This window comes from Eriocheir sinensis, chromosome 52, assembly GCF_024679095.1.
Source record: "Eriocheir sinensis breed Jianghai 21 chromosome 52, ASM2467909v1, whole genome shotgun sequence".
Taxonomy (NCBI): Eukaryota; Metazoa; Arthropoda; class Malacostraca; order Decapoda; family Varunidae; genus Eriocheir; species Eriocheir sinensis.
This window is the reverse complement of record NC_066560.1, coordinates 2911938-2930730: the sequence shown is the minus strand read 5'-3', so window position 1 is coordinate 2930730 and position 18793 is coordinate 2911938. Positions and strand designations below refer to the sequence as shown.

The window sequence follows — 18793 nt, the reverse complement described above, 5'->3', positions numbered from 1 at the left end:
AGAAAGCCTGACGTCTAATCATCCTCAGGGATTCATCTCAAGCTTTTGAGTATTAGTCCAGATAAATTGTCCAGAATTTAAGGAATTTTATCAGAATGCTAATCTCATCTGCTGTGGCTGTTATTCTTCTTGTTTTATTTTTTAATCTCTTTTTCATCGTGATTGTATATTTCCGGGTCCAAATTGAAGATCACGCAAGTTTATCTTAAAGGCTTCCTAATGCTTCATTGGTCACTCTTAGAAACTAAGTAATATACAGAAATCGTTGCCATTTTACCAAGATACTTGACTGAGGCTGCTTTGATGACGTTATTTGCGTGCTCCCTCCAGGTAAGTCTACCGTCGGTGGCGACTGGCAGAGTCTTGAAGGTCTTAGGTGTTCACTCTTGGGCTATTTGCCTTTGACGATGCTAGACTGGCATATTACCATCCCAAAAAGCGGGAAACAACCTCTGACTGACACTCAGTACCCATTCCCTGCTGAGTGGATAATATTAACCGACTCCTCTCCACTCAGGATTCGAACTTAATCCCTGAGTTGTGAGCCGAGCTTTCTAAATAACTACAGTGTGTGTGTGTGTGTGTGTGTGTGTGTGTGTGTGTGTCGATAAACAGTAAACTAAGACTGAGGAGAGATAATGCTAAAGGCGAGTAAAGGAAGATCTTGAAATGATGCGAAATATATTTTTAACATTCAAAACAAACTTAAGAGTTGGGGTCAGGCTGGTTATATGAGCTCTTTGCCGTTCGCGCCCTCTTGAGGGCGGCGTGATGAGCAGGTGTCACCTTAAATATTACTAAATACCCTCCCAATTATAGTATTTACAGTTTACTTGTTGTTTCCCTGTCCACACCCCCCCTAAACCAAATTTAGTTTTTGTTCACTCACACTCGGTGGCACACCACTGCCCTCACTACCCACGACCTGCACCAATAAGCCTACAGGCCCACACCTGCCACTTGAGCATACGCTGACGACTCCACTGCCTTCCTGCACGTATTCAACACTATGGCATCCTCAGCCCGCCAGCACCCACACCACCCAGCTCCACGAGGCCCCTCTATAGTTATGTAACATCGTCACGACTCTTCTTTATTGCTCTGTAGCGGAAGAAAAAGACGAGCGTCGCACCAATACATCCCAGCGCCACTACGCAGCCGAAGATGATGTTGACCAGCGGTGTGTTCATGATGACGAGCAGCAGCTTGAGCTGCCACGCCAGGGAGTGGGGCATCACCGCCTCCTCCTCGAACCACAGCAGCGGCAGGTACACCTCCGGCACGTGCCTCAGGATCCTGCGGAAGGAGCAACGCTGAAGGGGATTTATGTACAGGAGGCGGAGTGATGACGTGAATGTATCCCAGACACGAAAACAAAGTTACGCTGTGTCATACTTGTGGTTAGGAGGATAATGTAAGGAATGGAAAGGAGAGGCGAACGATGATATTGGAAGGGTAAGTGAAAGAAAAAAGTCCGAAGAAAGGAGAGAAGAATCAAGGGAAAACATACAAAATTACATTGAGAGGCATAATAAGAACAATAGGCACATAATTATACGTGGTTCATGTGAATGAATGAGTCGGTGTCGCGAAAATAAACAAACATGCAACAGTCATTCCCATCATATCAACAGAAAATTACTGTATCTGTTCGTGTTTTACTCATTTTATTACCAATGCATGGAGGATATTAGTGAATGAGTCAGTGTCGCGGAGAGTGAAACGAATGCAAAAAAAGTCAGTCCCAACACGACGTCGGGAAAGAGTTGATGCGCCGTTGTCGTGGGTTTGGAACTCACTTGATCTCCTTGTAGGGCCGCACCAGGAGGTTGATCTGCATCCTGGCCGTCACGTGCATCGGAACGCCCACCTCCTGCGGGTCCGGGCGGGAAGGAGAGAGAATGACTGTTGCGAGGGCAAGAAAAGAAGGAAAGAAAACCTACGTGTAAAGGCTCGAGGAGATTTAGTTTTTCCCTCTAACGTCTCCTCTTCAGACACGTTGCCAGATTGTCGTACTCTGCCTCTTATGTTTGCCGATTTCCGACCCAAAACTGCTTTCATCACCCAAATAACTGCCTTCATATATGGTTATCGTTTAAATGGTTAATTATTGGTGTTTCTTGGCAACAGTTATGGGCCAGAAACCGATAAATACGCGGCTCTGAGTACGATAATCTGGCAACCGTGCTCTTTAGACACGTCGCTATCTCATCCCCAATCTTTTTCTTCTAACTTCTTTAACTAATTCTTCTTCTCCTCCTCCATCATCGTCACATTCTCTTGCACCATATCAGTAACCTCCATCCTTACCGTATCATCTCCTCCTCCCTTCTTTCCTCTTCCTTCTCTTTCTCTCCTCTTACTTAAACATATCCACCTCTTTAGCATCTCCTCCCCTCTCATTCCTCACTCTTCTTCCTCTTTCTTTTCCCTTCTCCTCTTCCTCCATCTACTCATCTCTTATCTTCATCACCGCCTTTTCCCCTCATCCTCCCCCATCACCTAGCTCTTCTCTAGTATTATCTCCATTCCCATGCCTTACTCCTCTCTTCTCCTTCCTCTTCATCTTCATAATCTTCTCTTCTTCCTCCATCTAACCATCTCTATCTTCATCTCCGTTCCTCCTCCTCCTCCATCTCCTTTCTAGCATCTCCATTCTCCCTCTTCTCCAGCTTCCCTTTCCTCCTGCAGTCATCTATCTGTATCTTCATCGCCCCTCCTCCTCCTCCTCCTCATCATCATCATCAACAAGGCTCACAGGGATGATGTCGAGGTCGAAGCTGTGTATGTCTTCATCGGGTTCGAGGCCCACTACTTCGTCCAGGAGCGAGGGGTCGGCGTGTGCGAAGTGCGGGAAGGACACGAAGGCCGGGGCTCCCATGCGACAGGACTCAGCGTTGACGAGGCCTGGGGGAGGGCGTGGTAATTGTAAGGGAGGGGGTTATGTGGGGTGGGGAGGGGTTATGTGGGGTTGGAGGGGGGTTGCAAGGTTAGGGCGGGGTTATATGGGATTGTGGAGGGGTTATGTGGGGTTTGAAATGGTTTATATGGGGTTTGAAGGGATTAAGTGGGTTGTATAGAAGGGAACATTGATGAGGCCTGGGAGGGGAGGGAGGGGGAGGAGTGGTAGGTGAGAGGGAGTGCAGGAGGAAGCGTTGATGAGGTCTGGGAGGGGAGGGAGGGGGAGGAGTGGTAGGTGAGAGGGAGTGCAGGAGGGAGCGTTGATGAGGTCTGGGAGGGGAGGGAGGGGGAGGAGTGGCAGGTGAGAGGGAGTGCAGGAGGGAGCGTTGATGATGTCTGGGGAGTGGGGGGTGGGGGCAGTGATGGATGTGAGGGGGTGTAAGAGTGAATATATGTGATTGCAATGGTGGTGGTGTGGTGAAGGAGTGTGTAAGTGGTCCATTTTTCTAGACTTTTTTTTCTGGATTTTTTTCCTTGAGCTGCCTTCCTTGCTCAGAAAAATGGGTTCTGGGAAATAAGTTTGAATTCAGCTCGGTTGGGATTTCTTAGGACCACCCTGTGATAATTCTCCCTAGGCAGGAACTCAATACAATTAGTGCTTAAAAGAAAATGATTAGGTCTAGCATTTGTGGTCTCAAAGAACAGCGTGAGATGACTTAAAAATAAACGACGAAATTCCGAGGAAAGTACTGCGTGGTAGGCGTCGGGGTTGTGTCTGATAGCGATCCACCATCAGTACGTCTGGGATGAGATAAAACACCTCCGTAACATGCCCAGATCAGTACCATAATCCCAAGACCTCTATTTTCAAACATTTCGTGACTTACATTCACATTCGGTAATACTTTCGTAGAGGTTCTGGGTATTTCAGTGAACCTAGTGATAGCTTGACACATCTTCTGCACCCTGAAATAACAAAACACTCATGATAACTAAACTAATCTCCGTTGTGACCTTTGGAAATACCTGTTGTGAGAGCCGAAAGCGTTTTATAATATGGGCCTACGCATAAGAGCTGTCCAACAAGTTCTACACATTTTCTAGTCCTATTTTTTGTCCTAGTAACATTTTATATAAACGGGCCAGTGTGTGGGGGGAAGGGGGTGTTAGTGTGGGTGTGTAATTAGGGGAATACGTGGTGGGGGAAAGGTAGGTGGAGTAGGGGCTATGTGGTAGAGAGTGTGTGTGTGTGTGTGTGTGTGTGTGTGGTGAGGAAGAGGGCAGACCGTGGAAGAGGGCATGTGGTGGCGATGAGGGTAGAGTGAAGATGTGCGGTGAATAAAGAGGCAAAAGGTGATGAAGAAATGGCCTTCTGTATTTTTTTTTTACAACAAAGGAGACACCTCAAGGCCACAAAAAAAGGAAACAATAATAAAAAAAAAGCCCGCTACTCGCTGCTCCTAAAGTATACCTCACGTCCATTGTAAAATACGATATACAGAATTAACGAAGGTCAAATAAACGTGCAAATCCAAACCCAACCAAGCAACATTCAAGCCACCCACCCGCCCATCCAACCCCCTACCGCCCCAGCCGCCCAGTCCCGTCCCGCCAGCGCCTCACCCGAGGGGGCACACACGCCCTCGACGCAGTAGCAGCCGTCGCCGGGCAGCGTCTGGTTGGTGCCCCAGTACCTGTAGCCCGGCAGGCCGTTCACGTCCCTCGTCTCCTCCTTGTAGTAGAGTGTCATCGTCCTGCGTGGAGAGGAAACAAGTTAGGAGAGGAAAGGAGAGGATAAATAATGAGTGCCTTAGGGCGGTATTGTCAGATGCTTCCACTCCTCACATCACCTGTCTCCAAATGCCGAAAGGGAGACAAATCGGGCTCTTAAAATTGCTTTCGTAGGTTCATGGCACAGAAGCATCATCAAACTACCAGAAGGGTCATAAAACTACCTCAGCAAATGCCCCCTAACTCCTGTGAAAGCCAAGTCAAATACTGTTCATGGGCGTCGAAATGTTTAAGAGTTTGACCGTTAGCTTCTTAAATCAATTCGTCAGCTTGACAGTGAATACAGACTCAAGTTTGACATACGATACGAAAACTTGAGTACATGCATGCACCCTTAGACTCAATAATATAAGTGATTTGAGCTTGGTTGTAATTAAGTTAAATAAGGAATATTATTGCTGAGTGGTTGTAAGTAATGCGGACAATCGCTTATTGACAAAAAAAAAAAAAAAAATGTCAACATTAGAATCAACCCACCCATCAAGAGGATGTCCGCGTGAGCCAGCAACACGACACGACGGCCCAAGCAACACTGATAACGACACACAGATAATATACTCTCGACGCAGCAACTCGTGTGTGTGTGTGTGTGTGTGTGTGTGTGTGTGTGTGTGTGTTTTGGTCAGCACATCCCACTCAACATATACTCACAAACAATATTTTAGTTCGTCTGTTACACACACACGCAGACGTACACACGCACACGCACACTGGCATTTGTAAAAGCAATAAACACCTCCATAATCATATGACCCACCCCATCCCCCACACACAGACACGTACATGCAAAGGTCGGGGCTGTACAGAGACACCAGGTCCTTCTGCTGGCCGGGGGGCCACATCTCCCCCGCCGAGCCGTTCACGACGTTGCACGGGTACTCGAAGTATTCCGTCGTGTTGCTCTCGTTCCACCAGTCAATCACACCTGCGCCAGAAACAGAGACACACTTTGCACCCCGCCACCCTCACTATGCTCGGAGCAGGTGTGGCCACGACCAGCGGGAACACTTACCCAGGTGCTCCAGCGTGTCGTGCCCCGTGAACATGTTGAATTTTCCGTCGTACGTCACCGACAGGTTACGCTGCAAGGAAATGCGTTGAAAATGCATACTTAAAGAGGGACTCAGGTAGATATACGTAAACAGGTGCCTAAACATATACCTGATGAGCTTCTTCAACCAGACACCTAAACACAAACAAATATAGATGCTGAATAATACATAATATACACCCAACAGCACGTAGACAGACTCCTTAACAAATACCTGAATATACATAAGCAGACGCCGTAACAGAAATGGCTAACAGATGTCTAACCGAAAACAGGCACCTAGGTAGCCGTATGAATACCTAAACATGTATTACTAGATACTTAGATGCATGGGTGAATATAATACCAAACAGATATCTTATAGAAATTAGACAACTGAATAGATACCCAAACAAATATCGAGGCCTGAAGAATAAGAAATCCTAATAGATACCTGTAACTGAAGACACCTGGACAGAAACCGAAAACGAAGAATAAAATAGAATTATATCTAAAAAACATATAAAGTTTCTAAATGAACATAAAAGTAAAAGTATTGATGAGCGAGTGACTGAGATTAACTAATAACGTTGGAATGGAATACTGGAGTGATATAGGAATGTCTGCTTATCAAACACACACACACACACACACACACACACACACACACACACACACACACACACACACACACACACACACACACACACACACACACATCTATTTCTATCGTTATATCTACCTATCTGTCTATCTTTTCCTCTCTACCCGTGCACCTGTCTACGTGTCTGCAGTCACTTGTGCCTCACCTTGTAGAACCAGCCAAACTTGTCGTAGTCGGTGAGGCCGGACGGCAGGCCAGGCGGCAGGAGGGACGCGTTGGACAGGGACTGCGTGAAGTCGAGGAGCGGATCCTGCGGGGGAGTTAATCAATCAAACCCTATCCATAGAATAAGACAGGGAATACAAGCGGCTTTAAGATACGAGGCTTTGTCCTACACAGGCATCGACAACACCATACGCTAGTGCTGAGCGATTCGCAGCTCGGCGCGCTAACCACTTCACTACGGGGAAGAACAGGAGAAAACAATAAAACAAGTGTCAGATTAAGGACAGGAAAAGAGAAAAAAACAGGGTAATTTAGAGGATAAGTAGGTTGTGTAAATTAGGTTACCCCACGAGTCTCTTTTTTACGTCTGGGTTAGTCCACAATTGTCGGTCTGTCTAACCCCTTGTGTGTACTCTGAATGTGTCCACCTGTCTGATTGTCCTCTCAGCCACGTGTCTGTCTGTCTGGTTTTCCACTCTTTTTGAATCCGTCTACACCTGCCTCTGTTTATCATCCATCACTATTACAATGTGTCTCTGCACGTCACCTTCACTAACCTTCACCTACTATAACCTAACCTAATCTAACCTACCTACACCTTCCCTCCTCGTCTATCTGTCTGACTGTCTGTCCGTCTGTCCCTCAACACAACCCTTCCATCTGCCTGTCTGTCTTTCTGTCCTTCAACACACTACCCTCTGCGTCTGTTTATTATTCATCCACATATCCTCTCTTCTCGTCTGTACGCCTTTGAGGTATATATGGGAGGTGAGAAGGGAGCTGAAGCCCTCCAAAGACCCTTCCCATGTCCTCACTAACCGTTTCCCTATTGTCTCACCAACACCGGAGAGTAGTTCAGCATGCTCTCTAAAGACAGATCCTCTCTTTATCCACACCACACTACATTCACACAACATATACACCTTTTCCCAAAATTAAAATTTCAAAATGGCGCACATACACCAAGCCTCGGAGTCCCCGACTGGGGGGGGGACCACAAATTCCCCCAGGGAGGACTCCCCTTCTGGCTGCCGACCCGAGAGGTGTCTTGATAACTCCTCGAACCTCTTTCTTCTCAATTTCTGCAACATTCGCGGTCTTCGCTCTAATTTTCATTCTGTGGAACATCATCTCTCCTCCTCTAAACCTCACCTTCTCTTCCTTACCGAAACACAGGTTTCTGAGGCTACTGACAGCAATCTCTACTCTGTTCCCTCCTACTATCTCTATCCTAAATTTCAATCCAAAGCTGGATGTTGCGCCTACGTGCGCATCGACATCACTTGCTCTCGTGCCCACGACCTTGACCCTTCTGAATTTTCCACCATCTGGTTAAGACTTCACTGTCATTCTATTACTAAATACATCTGTGCTGTTTATCTCTCACCTAACTCTACCAACTCTGTAAAATTCTTTGACTATTTGAATTCTAAAGTGGAGCACATCTTGACCCACTCTCCCTTCGCTGAAATCTCCATCCTAGGAGATTTCAATGTTCACCACCAGCTTTGGCTTTCATCCTCTTTCACTGACCATCCTGGTGAACAAGCCTACAACTTTGCTATCCTCAACGACCTAGAGCAGTTGGTCCAGCACCCTACACGTATTCTCGACCGTCTTGGAGATCGGCCCAACATTCTAGACCTCTTCCTTACCTCAAACCCTTCTGCTTATTCTGTCAAACTGTTCTCTCCGTTGGGCTCCTCCGATCACAATCTTATTTCTGCATCCTGTCCAATCGCTCCTGTACACCCTCTGGATCCACCGAAGAGGCGATGCTTCTGGCATTTTGCTTCAGCTCGGTGGGACGACCTGAGGATGTACTTTTCCGATTTCCCGTGGAATGATTATTGCTTCCAGGATAGAGACCCTCTGTGTGTGCTCAGCGCATCACAGAGGTGATTGTCTCTGGAATGGAGGCATACATTCCTCGTTCTTTCTCTACTCCTCACGCAAAAAAGCCTTGGTTTAATCACGCTTGTTCTCGTGCTGTCAATGATAGAGAGGTAGCTCACAAAAGGTACCAGAGCCTTCAAACTAATGCTAATTATGAACTTTACATTTCTGCCCGAAATCGTGCCAAATCTATTCTCCGACTAACCAAAATTCTTTCATTAATAGAAAATGTCAAAACCTTGCTTTCTAACTCTTCCTGTGACTTCTGGCATCTAGCCAAAAACATCTCCTCCAACTTCACTTCTTCATCTTTCCTCCACTCTCAGTCCTGACGGCAACACTGCCGTCTCATCTATCTCTAAGGCTGAACTCTTCTCTCAAACTTTTTCTAAAACTCCACTCTGGACGATTCTGGGCATATTCCTCCTACTCATCCCCCTCTGACTCCTTTATGCCTGTTATAAAGATTCTTCAAAATGATGTTTTCTATGTGGCCTCAATCCTCAGAAGGCTTATGGACCTGATGGAGTGCCTCCTATTGTCCTTAAAAACTGTGCCTCCGTGCTGTCACCCTGCCTGGTCAAACTCTTTCGCCTCTGCCTGTCAACATCTACCTTTCCTTCTTGCTGGAAGTATGCCTTCATACAGCCTGTACCTAAGAAGGGTGACCGCTCCAATCCCTCAAACTACCGTCCTATTGCTTTACTTTCTTGTCTATCTAAAGCTTTTGAATCAATCCTTAACCGGAAGATTCAAAAGCACCTTTCCACTTCTGACCTTCTATCTGATCGCCAGTATGGGTTCCGCAAGGGGCGTTCTACTGGTGATCTCCTAGCCTTCTTAACTGACTCTTGGTCATCCTCTCTTAGCCGTTTCGGTGAAACTTTTGCTATTGCGCTGGACATATCAAAAGCTTTGATAGGGTCTGGCACAAATCTTTGTTTTCTAAACTACCCTCCTACGGTTTCTATCCTTCTCTCTGTACCTTTATCTCCAGTTTCCTTTCTGACCGTTCTATTTCTGCCGTGGTAGACGGTCACTGTTCTTCCCCTAAATCTATTAACAGTGGTGTCCCACAGGGTTCTGTCCTATCTCCCACTCTTTTTCTGTTGTTCATTGATGATATTTCCAAAACGAACTGTCCTATCCATTCCTACGCCGATGATTCCACTCTGCATTATTCAACTTCTTTTAATAGAAGACCCACCCTTCAGGAACTTAACGACTCAAGGCTGGAGGCTGCAGAACGCTTAGCCTCAGACCTTACTATTATTTCCGATTGGGCAAGAAGAACCTGGTGTCCTTCAACGCCTCAAAAACACAGTTTCTCCACCTATCCACTCGACACAATCTTCCAAACAACTATCCCCTATTCTTTGACAACACCCAGCTATCACCTTCCTCAACACTAAACATTCTCGGTCTATCCTTAACTCAAAATCTCAACTGGAAACTTCATATCTCATCTCTTACTAAATCAGCTTCCTCGAGGCTGGGCGTTCTGTACCGTCTCCGCCAGTTCTTCTCCCTGCACAGTTGCTGTCCATATAGGGCCTTGTCAGCCCTCGTATGGAGTATGCATCTCATGTGTGGGGGCTCCACTCACACAGCTCTTCTGGACAGAGTGGAGGCTAAGGCTCTTCGTCTCATCAGCTCTCCTCCTCATACTGATAGTCTTCTATCTCTTAAATTCCGCCGCAATGTTGCCTCTCTTTCTATCTTCTATCGATATTTCCACGCTGACTGCTCTTCTGAACTTGTTAACTGCATGCCTCCCCTCCTGCGGCCCTGCTGCACTCGACTTTCTACTCATGCTCATCCCTATACTGTCCAAACCCCTTATGCAAGAGTTAACCAGCATCTTCACTCTTTCATCCCTCACGCTGGTAAACTCTGGAACACTCTTCCTTCATCTGTATTTCCTCCTGCCTACGACTTAAACTCTTTCAAGAGGAGGGTATCAGGACACCTCTCCTCCCGAAACTGACCTAACTTTCGGCCACCTCTTTGGATTCTTTTTAGGAGCAGTGAGTAGCGGGCTTTTTTTTATTAATGTTTGCTTTTTGTGTGCCCTTGAACTGTCTCCTTTGCTGTAAAAAAAAAAAAAAAAGAACATAAGAACATAAGAACGTAAGGAGTCTGCAAGAGGCCAGTTCCTCCATAGTCTACGCCCACTACTCTGTCCGTCTGTCTAGTCACTCACCGGGAAACCGTCAAACAGGAGTTGCCTCACAGGAACACTGAGGGTCAGATTCTCATCCATCTGCTTGAAGAATAGATTGAGACCCGAGAGGAGGCCTGAGTTCTCCCGTACAGCCCATGCCGCCGACTGCACACGCGCCATGCACCACCGCCACCAGGGACGAGGCGATGAGACGATGACGGAGAGACAGAAGAGGGAAGAAGTGGAAATTAAGTCACACCTGTTCCGCCACCTACATGCCATCAATCCATCCCGTCTATTACTACAAGACGCGACGAAGAGTGAGAAAAGAAGACAAGGAGGAGGAGGAGGAGGAGGAGGAGGAGGAGAAGGAGGAAGAGGAGAAGAAGGAGAAGAAAGAAGAGGAGAGGAAAGGCAAGTGGAGAAATGAGAGCGGGAAAAGAAGGAAGTGGAGGAATATGATGATGATGATGATGATGATGATGATGATGATGATGATGAGGAGGAGGAGGAGGAGGAGGAGGAGGAGGAGGAGGAGGACGAGAGAAGCGGAGGGGTAAGGCAAGAAGAAAAAGAAGGTGAACCAGAAAAGAAGGAAAAGAAGGAAGAAAAAGAGGAAGGAGGAGGAGGAGGAAAAGGAAAAGAACAATAGGAGGAGAAGAGAAAGGAGGAGGAGAGGCAAGAAGAGAGAGTAGGAAGGCCAGAAAAGAAGGAAGAAGAGGAGGAGGAAAAGAAAGAGGAGGGGGAGAGAGAGAGGAAAAAGAGAAAGGACAAGTACAGCAATGACAACAAGATCAACGCTGACGACCCACCACAGGCACGGTGTTGAGGATGATCACTTCGTCGTCCTGGGTGTTGTTCCCCGACGCCTCCTGGTCCCAGTGCCACCACCGCTGCTGGAAGTACGTGACGGTGTCGTTGGGGTTGAAGGTTATGTTTATCTTCTCGTGGAACTCCCTGAAAGCGACCGAGCAAGTATTAGGCGCGTGTTGTACTGTGTCTGACGGAAGGGGCGTGTGTTCTAGGGGGTGAAGGGACTTAATGGACTGAAGAAGGGGCTGAAGGGGTGTGTTCTAGGGGGTGAAGGGACTTAATGGACTGAAGAAGGGGCTGAAGGGGTGTGTTCTAGGGGGTGAAGGGACTTAATGGACTGAAGAAGGGGCTGAAGGGGTGTGTTCTAGGGGGTGAAGGGACTTATTGGACTGAAGAAGGGGCTGAAGGGGTGTGTCCTAAGGGTTGAAGGGACTTAATGGACTGAAGAAGGGGCTGAAGGGGCGTGTTCTCGGGGGTGAAGGGACTTAATGGACTGAAGAAGGGGCTGAAGGGGTGTGTTCTAGGGGCTGAAGGGACTTATTGGATTGAAGAAGGGGCGGAAGGGGTGTGTTCTAGGGGCTGAAGGGACTTATTGGACTATAGAAGGGCTGAAGGGGCGTGTTCTAGGGGCTGAAGGGACTTATTGGATTGAAGAAGGGGCGGAAGGGGCGTGTTCTAGGGGCTGAAGGGACTTATTGGATTGAAGAAGGGGCGGAAGGGGTGTGTTCTAGGGGTTGAAGGGACTTATTGGACTAAAGAAGGGGCCGAAGGGGTGTGTTCTAGGGATTGAAGGGACTTAATGGATTGAAGAAGGGGCGGAAGGGGCGTGTTCTAGGGATTGAAGGGACTAACTGGATTGAAGAAGGGGCTGAAGGGGCGTGTTCTAGGGGTTGAAGGGACTTAATGGATTGAAGAAGGGGCTGAAGGGGCGTGTTCTAGGGGTTGAAGGGACTTACGGGAGTGAAGATGGGGCTGAAGGGGCGTTTTAGGGGTTGAAGGGGCTTACTGGACTGAAGAAGGGGTTGAAAAGGCTTGTTGAAATCTGATGAGGAGGAGGATAAAAAGGATTGTTGCAGTCTCATGGAAGGGTTGAAGGGTCTTGTATTAGTCTGATGGAGGGGCTGAAGGGATTTTTCTAGCCTAGCATGTCTGACGAAGGGGTTGATTGGACTATTTGAGGACAGAAAGGATTCATTCTAGCTTAACATGCCTGTCGGAGGGGCTGGAAGGACTTGTAAGAGGGCTGCAAGCTTGTCTGAGGGAGGCGTTGAAGAGACATATTGTAGGGGCTAAGTGAATACATTGGGCTGACGAAGGGACTGCTTAGGTTTATCTGTGGAGGGGCTGAGAGGCATGTTGCAGGGTCTGAAGGTTACTCTAAAAAAAAAAAAAAAAATCACCGTATCCCAACATATCTCCTATTAAGGCTGAAGGGGCTGCTGTAGAGGCTGAAAGGGCTCGTAAGTAGCTTAGGCCTGACGGAGGTACAAATCTCTCTCTCTCTCTCTCTCTCTCTCTCTCTCTCTCTCTCTCTCTCTCTCTCTCTCTCTCTCCTCACCTGTACACGTAGGGCCCCACCTCCTGCAGCACCGGCTTGGCGCCATTCGTGAACTCGTCAGGGTTGGTAAGGTTGAAGAGGTAGAAGCGGATGTAGAGCGGGATCGGCGTGTAGTGCCACAAGTCGTAGGAAAAGGACCCGGGCAAGACCTCCATCTTCTGCGGTGCGTGATAGGGAGGACGGTGAGGAAGAGGGGCAGAGGCAGACGAAGAAGAAGATGACGAAGAAAAATAAGGGAGTAGGCGGAAGAAGAACAAGAAGAGGAAGAGGAAGATCAAGAACTAGAAAAAGGTAGAAGAAAAAGGCAGACGAGGGAGAAGAAGAGGAAGAAAAAGGAAGATGATGGAGGAACAAAGACTAGAAGAGCAAGAACGAAAGCATGAACGAGAACGAGAAATAGAACAAGAAAAAGGAAGATGAAAAAGGGAAAAAGAAAAAGAAGGAAAAAGGAAGAGGACGGAAGAACAAGAACTAGAAGACCAAGAGTAAAAACAAGAACGAGAAAAAGGAAGAAGAAAAAGAAGGAAGAAAGAAGAAGACGGAAGAACAAGAACAGGAGAACGACAAGAACAAGAAAAAGAAAAAGTAGAAGGAAAAACAAAAAAGAAGAAAAGGAAGAAGAAAAAGAAAGAAGAAAAAAGAAGGAAAAGGACGAAGGAAAAGGAAGAATTAAAACGTAGAATACGAAAGAAGAAGAAGAAGAAGAAGAAGAAGAAGAAGAAGAAGAAGAAGAAGAAGACGAAGAAGAAGACGAAGAAAAATAATAATAATAATAATAATAATAATAATAATAATAATAATAATAATAATAATAATAAGAAGAAGAAGAAGAAGAAGAAGAAGGGTAGGAAAAGGAGAGGACATCCGAAAAAAAAAAAAATCATATATGCACATCCCTTCGCTATCTGGAGGCATGCAAAACTTCACACCTTCCTATGAAACACTTTGTCCTATCTATTTTTTATGCCACGCACCGCTTCCAGGACGGCGTCGAAGATATAAGGAAAAGCAACGATCAGTGAGACGCCTGCCACCACGGAGGACAGACACCAGACCACGAGCGCTATCTGGCAACAAGTCCATTTCTCCTTCGCTTTCTTCGTCTTCGTCTTCTTCTCCTCAACTTCAAACTTCTCTGTCACCGCCCCAACCTTCCCTGAAGAGAGATAGAAACAAAGTTATCAACGTTATCTTACCGGCACTCTTTCTTGTCCTCGTCATCATCGTCTCCTCGGGCTTTACTCCTCTCCCAATGCCCAAACCTTCCCTTTCGGCCTTTACTCCTCTCCCAATGCCCAAACCTTCCCTTTCGGCCTTTACTCCTCTCCCAATGCCCCAACCTTCCCTTTCGGCCTTTACTCCTCTCCCAATGCCCAAACCTTCCCTTTCGGCCTTTACTCCTCTCCCAATGCCCCAACCATCCCTTTCAAGAGTGTAAGGAAGAAAATAATTTATAAAAGTGCTTGGAGTGGGATTCGAAGCAGTTACGTCAGTTTATTCTGGGCGGGACTAAAAATAATCTGATGGAACCCACAGATTTGATTAAGGGTTCGAATCCCCCAGTGATGCCCTTGTCAACCTATCGATAAGTGTTGTTGTGGGTGGAGTGCGATAACGAGTGTCAGGCCACCTCATCATCGTACTCGTAACCCCGGTGAATGAGAGAGAGAGAGAGAGAGAGAGAGAGAGAGAGAGAGAGAGAGAGAATCCCTACATTAAACGACTCCACTTCCCTTCTTTGGTTTGATACTCTCCGTCCCAGAGACAAAAATGTGCACACACAAAAAAAACTGAGTTATATTTCTATAGTCTTTTTCACAAGCATTATGTTGGTGAAATACGAGTTTTAGCAAGCAAATTATCCATGTAATATAAAGTTAAACATGAGTGTTCGACAACCTTCCTCGACTAGAATTGTAATGTGTATATTATAATGTACATGTGTATGTATGACTGTACGTGTGGCGACACCCGGTCGGTGTCGCACAACAGGATGTTTAACAACACGTCGTGCTTTTGGCCGTGGGAAGCTGTGATGAACTGACACTAGGATCAGCAAATGATGACTTTCATCAGCCGTCATCAACCGGAACCCACACCCTTCCGGACGAACTACAAGCAAATAAAACGGGCGAACAACGCGGAGAAGAGAGAGAAGACGGGTGACGGGCAGGCGAGCGGAGCTCCGCCGCCTCGCGCCCTGCAGCGGTGTGGCTGTCTCTGATTTCCTGCGTCTCGCTCACGTAAACTGTAAACTTTGTATACAACTTAATATAGTTAAAATACATTTGGTATTTGTATCAACCTGAGAGAGAGAACTAAAGTGAACTTAAAACGGCTACCGCTCGGCCACACGTCACTTAACTAAAAGGCTATTGTGTTGTCTCAACCACTTCAATCAACTGGAGAACGCAGGCAACGGTACACCGGACCTGACGTGAGATAACAGTTCGCGCCTTAATATTAAAAGTAACACTTAATCTAAAACACAAAAAGTTGGTAACAAAAAAAAGGCTAACAGAATATGCAACTTCATATTTCTGTATCGCAACGAACGGCAAATTTCCGCACCTACGCCCCAGACTGGACGCCACTAAGTCTATATATACCAAGTCAAGTCAATCTGCTTCAAAGCTGCGACCGGTACGCGCAGGGGGCAGTTTTGGGGCGGAGCAGCGGGATGACGTCACTTGAAGCTAAAAAAAAAAAAAAAAATACCCGTCAGTTCAGGGATGACTAAAGTTGGGGCCGTATGTGCACTCTGGATGTGCATTCTCGCCTTCTTTCACAACGCGTTCAGGCAAGCCACTGACGAAAAAATATGTCTTTTTATTGTGCTATTGCGTGACTGTAATTCCAATGCCTACAAACGGCGGTGTGGGATGTGAGGGAGGGCATGTTGAAGTGATTGATTTAAATTAGTCCGCCTTTCTTCGTTTTCTCTAAATCCCTGTTTCTACATTCTCTAGTTTGGCTTCAAGCAACGTCACGCATAAGCCACGCCTCTGCCGTGTCTCCTCCCACAAAGCTGCGTATGACTTGACTTGGTATATATAGCCTTAGGGACGCCAAGGATAGGAAAGAACAGTTGAACGCAGGAATTAATATCTTCGGCAGTGACCATGGACATGCGTCAACTATGCTCTTCAAAGATAACACGTAACACGCCTGTCGGTAAAACTGAACGCGGCGACAGATATGGACACACTTAAGAGATTATAAACGAAATGAACGAAAAAAAAAATTCAAGGCTTGGCAGTAAAGACGATTATATTGTAAATGTAAAAACAAATGGAAAGTTAATGTGTACATATGTATATTTATTACCCCATGGATCTGGAGATTGTTGCATGGGTGACTTAACTAACGCCTTCTACATTGTTCATTTCATTCCTGCTTCGTGTAAGTATCTTTAATTCAGTAAAATATGTATGTATGTATGTATGTGTGTGTGTGTGTGTGTGTGTGTGTGTGTGTGTGTGTGTGAGAGAGAGAGAGAGAGAGAGAGAGAGAGAGAGAGAGAGAGAGAGAGAGAGAGAGAGAGAGAGAGAGAGAGAGAGAGAGAGAGAGAGAGAGAGAGAGAGAGAGAGAGAGAGAGAGAGAGAATCTGAAAGGCATATTGTATCTGGGACTGCCTGAGGGATATATATACACCACCAGTTTTGTTTGGAGTGGAAATATGGGAGGTAAGGGAAGGAAGATGATCTATTAAATCCACTCTCGTCTTCCTCCTCCTGTATACTCCTCTCACCTCTGCCCCTCCTTCTTCTCCAATACTGACTGTAGTCAACTGGTAAGCTGACACACACACACACACACACACACGAATGCGCTAGAAATATCATACTACAATATACATTATTACAATGAAAAGAGACATCTGTAGCACGTAGGTCCTATACCATACGAAGGAAACACGGCTTCGTAATATTGAGGTAAGATGATCACGCGTTGTTAAGGATTGATTTGCGTTTAATACACATGTGTAACACGATGAAAATAGTGTAGGTGAAGAGTATAACTTGCAGGAAGGTGAACGAGGGGGAGGTCGGTGGGTGAAGTCCCTTTGTAGGTGTTACTAGTTTGTTAGAGTAGTGGCGCTCGAGGCTGGGATCTTAATTCAAGGTAAGATATTAAGTACAAAAATGGGTGCGTAGCTTACTTCCATTTCCTCCAGCTGGGAGGGGTTTCGCGGGGCAAAGTGTTCCAGATATGAAGGGGGGCGAAACTCCCGATAGAGTGTGAATAGATTACTTTAGTGGCAGAGGAAAATAAAAATAAGGAACGATAACAATGCGGAACGATACAAAATGCTTATTTAGAATTACTGATGCGTATATAATAAAATTATAATTTAATGAAATAGGAAATTTTGAAAACAAAATCGACAAGTAATAAAAAAGGGCGACCATGTGTAGTGTGAAAAGGTAAATTACTTACTTGTTTACATGCTACTATCAATAATCTCAAAATATAAGACCATTACATGCTTACCGTCATCAGTGAAGCCATGATTATCGTTCCCTTTAGAATCCATGGCTGGGGCAAAGACGGCGAAGAAGAGGACGAGGACGAGGAGGGCCTTGTTTCACTCGCTTGTTCTTCGGCACTGTTTATAATCACTTTATTACTCTTTATCCATCAAGTACTTTACCATTTCCGTAAGATAAATCCAATAGTAGTTAAAATGATTTAGCTACCGTGAAAGATAAGTGACTGTGTTCCGCCGTGTCCCCTTCCTGCAGGTGGTTTGTTCCGAGACAGCCGCTGATGGTCACCGCTGCCGCATGCCAGTAACACCACCGACGCCGGGCACTATCAAGAGGAGGTCGAATTGGGGGGGGGGGGGGGGGTTGTCTTGCTGCACTTGACCGCCACTCACCCGCCGCCCAGCACTTAGACTCCACTTCACAGATTCGAGGCTTTCGATAAAGATCAGCTGAGGAAAGCTGATGTACCCTGGTGCTGGAGGCTTGACTTTTGTCTTAGACATGACGTTGTGAAGGTGCATGTATGTGTGTGTGTGTGTGTGTGTGTGTAATTCACCACGGCCTGATCACGTGTTGGACTCGTAATCGCCAGCAGGTACCCTCCAAACATGAACAAGTGCTCTTTATCGTCGATTTATGGGTACTGCCAGGACCTCACACACCACACACCCCATCCCTCTTGCTCAAGGGGGGACAGTAACCACTCCTAGTCAACGGAAAGAATCCGACCTGAGCGGGCTCGAACCGCCGCCCTGCCAGACCGTGAAGCCTGGCAGCGCAGCGCTCTACTAGTTGCGCCATGGAGTGGTGTGTGTGTGTGTGTGTGTGTGTGTGTGTGTGTGTGTGTGCAGTGGCGGATCCAGCTCCAGGTGAAGAGGGGGGGGCTGATATACAAGATGGGCGCCATACCATACCATATTTTATATATATATATATATATATATATATATATATATATATATATATATATATATATATATATATATATATATATATATATATATATATATATATATATATATATATATATATATATATATATATATATATATATATATATATATATATATATATATATATATATATATATATATATATATATATATATATATATATATATATATATATATATATATATATATATATATATATATATATATATATATATATATATATATATATATATATATATATATATATATATATATATATATATATATATATATATATATATATATATATATATATATATATATATATATATATATATATATATATATATATATATATATATATATATATATATATATATATATATATA

General features: G+C 45.5%; 1 protein-coding gene across 1 annotated transcript; it reads right to left on the bottom strand.

Moving 5' to 3' along the window:
• Positions 1–664: 664 nt before the first annotated feature.
• LOC126982897 (protein croquemort-like) lies at positions 665–17825 on the bottom strand. The gene is made up of 13 exons (XM_050835177.1): positions 17683–17825; positions 17477–17591; positions 13957–14138; positions 12983–13140; positions 11424–11568; positions 10651–10776; positions 6532–6636; positions 5705–5774; positions 5476–5617; positions 4525–4655; positions 2759–2907; positions 1800–1873; positions 665–1296 (listed from the first exon to the last, which is right to left on the bottom strand). Exons 2-13 carry the CDS (start codon positions 17517–17519, stop codon positions 1068–1070), a joined length of 1554 nt encoding a protein of 517 aa, XP_050691134.1. The 5' UTR covers positions 17520–17591; positions 17683–17825; the 3' UTR covers positions 665–1067.
• Between the last annotated feature and the right edge of the window lie 968 nt (positions 17826–18793).